A 6,136-nucleotide genomic window follows, 5' to 3' on the forward strand; every position below is an offset into this window, starting at 1 on the left:
GTGGACAGATTCTCCAAGGCCGCCCATTTCATCCCCCTTCGCAAACTCCCGTCAGCCACCGAAACTACAACCCTCCTCACTAACCATGTTTTCCGTTTGCATGGCATCCCGTCAGACATAGTCTCCGACAGGGGACCCCAGTTCACTTCTCAGGTCTGGAGGGCTTTCTGTGAGACCCTGGGCGTTGGAGTAAGCCTCTCCTCGGGTTACCACCCACAGACAAATGGCCAGTGTGAGCGTGCAAACCAACAGCTTGAAGCGGCCCTCCGTTGCACCACTCAAGCTCACCCCAACACCTGGAGCGATCAACTGCCCTGGATTGAGTATGCTCACAACACCCTGCCAAATGCCTCGTCAGGTATGTCCCCTTTCCTGTGTTCCTTGGGTTATCAACCCCCGTTGTTCCCCTCCCAGGAAAGTGAGATCGCCGTCCCATCTGTTCAAGGCCACGTCGACCGTTGCGCCAGAGTCTGGGAACAGGCACGCGCCGCACTCCTCCACGCTGCTGAGAGGTCCCGTACCCAGGCCGATCGTCACCGCTCGCCTGCACCTGTTTACACTGTCGGCCAAAAGGTATGGCTCTCGTCCAAGTCCTTGCCCTTGAAGACGGAGTCCGTGAAGCTCTCACCCCGGTTCGTTGGGCCCTTCGAGATCACCAAGGTGGTAAACCCCAACGCGGTGCGTCTCCGGCTCCCTGCACATTACCGGGTCCACCCCACATTCCATGTCTCCCTCGTGAAACCGGTTTCCACTAGTCCCTTGGCCCCCCCTGTTCCGCCCCCTCCACCGCCTCTGTCGGTCGACGGGCATCCGGCCTACCGGGTGGAGCGGCTTCTGGATGTCCGCCGCCGTGGCCGTGGGCTCCAGTACCTAGTTGACTGGGAGGGCTATGGCCCGGAGGAGCGGTCCTGGATCCCTGCCCGGTGGGTGCTGTCGCGGGCGCTCATCCGGGACTTCCACCGTGCCCATCCTGGGCGTCTCCGTCGGGCGCCTGGTGTCGCCCGTAGGGGGGGGGGGTCCTGTTAGGTCCTCTTCCCCCTCCTTCTGAGACATGCCCACCTCCAGCAGGTGTGCATGTTTTTAGCTGATTGCAGGTCAGACGAGTGGAGCGGCCACAGCTGAGAGCAATGAACATCAGCCAGCTTTAAAAGCCCAGCAGACGCTCCACCTCGTCGCCCGATCAACTCGTCTGGTTTCGCCGTCAGTTGTTTCTCGCACTCTTATATGATATTACTGATTCCCGGCTCACGACTACTTTGCTCTCGCCCCAGGTCCTGTCCCCTGCGCGCTCCTTGTCGGATTCTACGCCTGCCTCCTTCCGAGCTTCCACGCCTGCCTCCTTCCGAGCTTCCACGCCTGCCTCCTTCCGAGCTCCCACGCCTGCCTCCTTCCGAGCTCCCACGTCAGCTCCCCTGCTCCGCTCCCAGCAATCTACACCCGAGACAGCCTTTTGATCATCAATAAAAGATTACTCATTTGATCACTGTGTGTCCACTCTGGGATCCCCTCTTGCTCCCGCACCTAACAGTTGCAGGTCTGTCTGTACGTCTAGGATGCTTTTTATTCTTAATTGAGTTTGCAGGTTATAGGACACATTAAACGTGGAAACTTTTAAATAATTTTACTTTTTACTTAACAAATACATTTGATCGGGAATGCGACAACTTTTTATATCCACGGTATAATAATAAAATGCCAAACTTTTTATTTCTTATTCATGTTCGGTCAAAAGACAGTTTATGTATAATCCAACACTTAACACATAAACCTTTCAAATCGCTAAATCTGAACAATTTGGAGATATAGAAAAAAAAAAAAAAGGCCCCCAAAAAAAGATAATAAATACATCTAGCTGTTTTTTCAAAGATAGCCCACCCAGTTTTTTTGCTCATCAGTGTCATGTAAGTGAGTGTTGCCTGAGGCTTTCAATGAATTACTTATGAAACTAATGTTTAATTATAACAATATAAAACAATTAAAAAATAACTACTGATTTACTGCTGTGTGGGAGTATGGCCTCTTAGGGGCAGTGTAGCGCACATATGATTAAAGTCAAGATTTGATTGTATTAATTTAACTAATTTTTCTAATATTACAAGGAATATAAGCTTGAAGTAGTGTGGTATCACCTGTCTTTATAGTTTACTACAGCGTTTGTAAATATTCTTTATTTGAAGGTGGACCCCTCCATAATTTCTACTGCTACCGAGTTTTTTTTTTTTTTAACGTATTTATTTATTTTACCTTAACTCATGATCAGTCCAGATCAGTTTTCCATTAGCTATTAAAACTACTTACTTTACAAAATGTGCTTTTCTTTCCCCCCGGGGTAAACTTTCAGTTTTCTGTCAATTTCTGCATTTATACATGTATGAAAAAACCACAACCGACATACTAGAAATAACATAGAACTTTTTTTTTAGATTCAAAAGTGAGATTAAAGTGAGATAAAAATCAAAATGCCATTGCGGTAAAAGATATAACAAACAATGTCAACAATTTTTTATCAAACATTAACAAATGAACAACATCAAATTATTTTTCCATTTCAATGTCCTGGTGTTGCTCTTTTCGTTTGCGGTAGAGGAATACGGCAAGGACAACTGTGACAATGAAGAGTGTGGTGATAGTGACAACCACTGCAGCGACTGCAGTGGTTGTCAGCAATCGTGGACTGCTCACATTGTTGTCCTGGGGCAGCGAACAGTCCAGGTGAAGGTCACAGTGTTTGGTGCCCACCATACTTTCCACCGTGCAGCGATAGCTTCCACACTCCCGCTCGGTGATGTTGAAATGCAAGGTGGCTCCTGTGGGGTCCACAGTGGCCTGAGGAGGCAAGACCTTATTTCCACTGGTCTTGGACCAGATGTAATGCAAAGGTGGGGTGCCTTGCAGAGAGCTGCATTTCAGCGTCATACTGTTGTCTTCTTCGTCCACACTGCACAGAGGCTGACTGGGTGCCTCCATGACTGTCAGGTCTAAGATCTTCTTGTCCAGTTCTGGTAACTTCTTCACCAGACACCGGTACATCTCCGTGTCTGACGGACGTACATCTTTGATGTTGATAGACGCGTCTCCATTTTGGGGATCGGCTGATGTGAATTGGACCCTCCCCTCCATTGGTTTGTACAAATCGGAATACAAGCGGCCGCCTGTAAACCAAATAATGGGTTGCTCCTCTCGGTCTGCAGACACGATACTCCACGAGACCTCCGTGTACTGCTTAGAGTCCAGGGTGTGACTGTACGCACAAGGTAGCTGGACACTTGACCCCCTGGCGACGTAGTAGTGTTTCCTTTCCTTCTGGATTTCCAGAGGGCATGTTGGACAAATGTTGAAAAACACTCCCAGGAGGACAGAAGGCCAAAGGAGGTGCCACATCATCATCATGTATACACCTGAAAGTAAAAAACAAAAACATAATGGAATCAGTGACATGTATGGTTTTTTTTTTTTTCAACTAACACTATAAAGCATAGACTTGAACAGAAATTACTTTTTCATTACAAGTGTTACCAAAAAAAAAAACAATGGAAAACAGAAGATCACTGACATCAGTTACATGTATTTTGCCTCGTTACAAGTTTAAATGTTTTCAATCAGTCATGTTTACACTTTAAATAAAAATATACAATTGAGGACAGCAATTTTTTTTTTTTCAAGTGTAAAAAAAGAATGGAAAACACATAAACACTGCCATCAATAACATGTTTTCTGCATGATTACAAGTGTAAAAGTTATTAGTCAGCAATGCTTAGACTATCAAATGAAACAAAAAGATAACGGAACAATGCACTATTTAGCTCATGTGGAAACATATGTGTGGATCAATACACAACACCACAATTCTAATCTTTCACAAAAAAAAAAAAAAAAAAAGGTTGGATTTCTTACCTGCTTATCTTTAGGAAGGAAGATGCACACCAACGACAGCAACACTTGTCTGCTTTTTAGGCATTTGGTGTAAAAATTCATAACGAAAAAATAACTTATATAGGAACGAGAAGATCAAAGCATCACAGATCTCAAAGGGCTCCTCGTGATGTCACTCTTTGTTGACACGCCTCCACCGCCATGTTAGACGACTTGGGTACCGCTACTTCCGCTTTATTTCCGCACTTTTGCTTGCGACTTCCTTTTTACACGTTCACCAACACTAACGCATCTCACCATCAAGATGATGCTGAACAAGTTTGCAAGCTACCCATCGACCTCAAATACCATAAGCCATGGAAACACCACGCAAGGAACCTACCAAAGTAGCAGAGTTAGAAAGCTATCCTGTAAGGATTACTAAACCAACTCCACGTTATAGTGATGAGTAAGCATGATTTAAAAAAAACAGAAAAGTTGCTTGTAAGTTTGATTTGCAATTTGAAATAATACAACTGTCAAGAAAAAATCATGTAAATGACTACATGGTTCGAAACAGAAATCTTCGTGTGAAGGAGAGGTTATGTATGAACCTGTTATACAGTATTATACCACTAGGTGGTATCAGATTTACGTGTTCCTTATGCTGACAATGGCAAGTACAAAAGAAATAATAAATGGAAGGGTGAAGCAGCCAAGTGTCTCCGTATGCGTAGCTCTGTGTCGAGTGTTTACATTTAGACGTAAAAATGAGCAACATAACAAAAGTAAATAATATATGGCAGAAAGATGTGAGGACAGAAAAAGGGTAGATAAAAGGGAAAACGAGGTGGGGTGGTAATGAGTCATGACCCATCTATCAGTCGTGGTGGGCCAGAATACTGCAGGGGTGGCAGTATGACACATGGACACGCACACACTCAAGGATGCTGGCCGTCATGCTGCTTCTCTCTATTCTACAGTGTAATGCACAGGCAAATGGAACACAGCACAGGGATGACATTGGGCCACAACCAGTGAAACACACTATCCAAGTGTGGGGCCTCATGACCAAGGATAGATGGTTACACACAGACAGCTGCAGGGAGACAAAGGGAGCACTACAGTAGAGCTGCACACACCTCATTCATATTTTATTAGGCAGCATATGCAAGGGTTAGGAAAAGGTAAGGAAGACTACCTGGCATGAGGGACTGGGGGGTATTTAAAGCCACAGTAAACAGGCAGCCTTGTTTAAAAAGCCAAGCCCTGAATGTGACCATCTTTCCACTAAGGCGTTGATCACAGCAGGGTTACCATGCCAACAGATTAGGGACTCCTAATTTAGCTCCTGACTAGTAGGCACAGCTACACATATGCAGACTTGCCATCAAAGTCTGTGCTGGATACTGTTAACTAATTGGTTAACGATTGACGATGGTAGATAAACCAGCTCTGCTGTAAAAATGAACTGCTTTTACAATATCCACATTGTAACTTGGCATGTTTCCACTAAGAAAAGTGAAACTCAGGAAACAGATCGGCAACCTTCCCAGATAGCAGACCGACATTAAATAAACGTTGATTTTCCATTAAAATCATCAGTATGGTTGGCATCGAAATTTTCAAAAGTTGAAACAACGTTGTTCTATGGTATGTCGGCGATGGTGTCATTCTTTTATAGTTGATGAACCAATGTTGACAAATAGTTGATTTATGATTGACCAGGAAATATGATTGGAAAGTCATTGAATTATGGATGAGCGAGCGTTTTGGTCGAAAACATATCATTGATTCAGCGTTGTTCCAATATTATTGATAATCAAAATTAGTGCTGCAACGATTAATCGATTAACTCGAGTATTCGATGAGAAAAATAATATTCGAATTAAATTTTGTTGCTTCGAGTATTCGTTTAACTAAAGGGGCGTGGATACACTGCCCTCTGGTCTGCCTCTTTTCACATGGCTGAATCCAACTGCTTCCCGTTAAGACCATCGTAAGTTAAGTTTTTGTTTGAGCTAATGTTTTTTAATGCATTCATAGTTTAGTTTGTAGGTATATTTAGCTGTTTTTGTGGGAATATGTCTCTGAACCATTTGTTAAGAGCATTGTAAAAAAAAAAAAAAAAAAAAAAAAGCATTTTATAGCATTTAAGCAGGCGGACTTTTTCTAGGTAAGTTATCCAATTGTTCTTTTGCTGTACGTGAATCCTCATTTTTAAAAAAAATTATACCGTTTAAGGCTCAGCTCAGGTATTTTAATTTTTCATGTTCCTTATCCG

The 6,136-nt window shown here is 43.9% G+C and overlaps 1 protein-coding gene across 1 annotated transcript; it reads right to left on the bottom strand.

The window, feature by feature from the left end:
• Positions 1-2,535: 2,535 nt before the first annotated feature.
• On the bottom strand, positions 2,536-3,981 carry LOC130917109 (coxsackievirus and adenovirus receptor homolog). The gene is made up of 2 exons (XM_057838196.1): positions 3,895-3,981; positions 2,536-3,398 (listed from the first exon to the last, which is right to left on the bottom strand). Exon 2 carries the CDS (start codon positions 3,388-3,390, stop codon positions 2,536-2,538), a length of 855 nt encoding a protein of 284 aa, XP_057694179.1. The 5' UTR covers positions 3,391-3,398; positions 3,895-3,981.
• Positions 3,982-6,136: the final 2,155 nt, after the last annotated feature.

This window comes from Corythoichthys intestinalis, chromosome 6 (assembly GCF_030265065.1).
Source record: "Corythoichthys intestinalis isolate RoL2023-P3 chromosome 6, ASM3026506v1, whole genome shotgun sequence".
Classification (NCBI taxonomy): Eukaryota; Metazoa; Chordata; class Actinopteri; order Syngnathiformes; family Syngnathidae; genus Corythoichthys; species Corythoichthys intestinalis.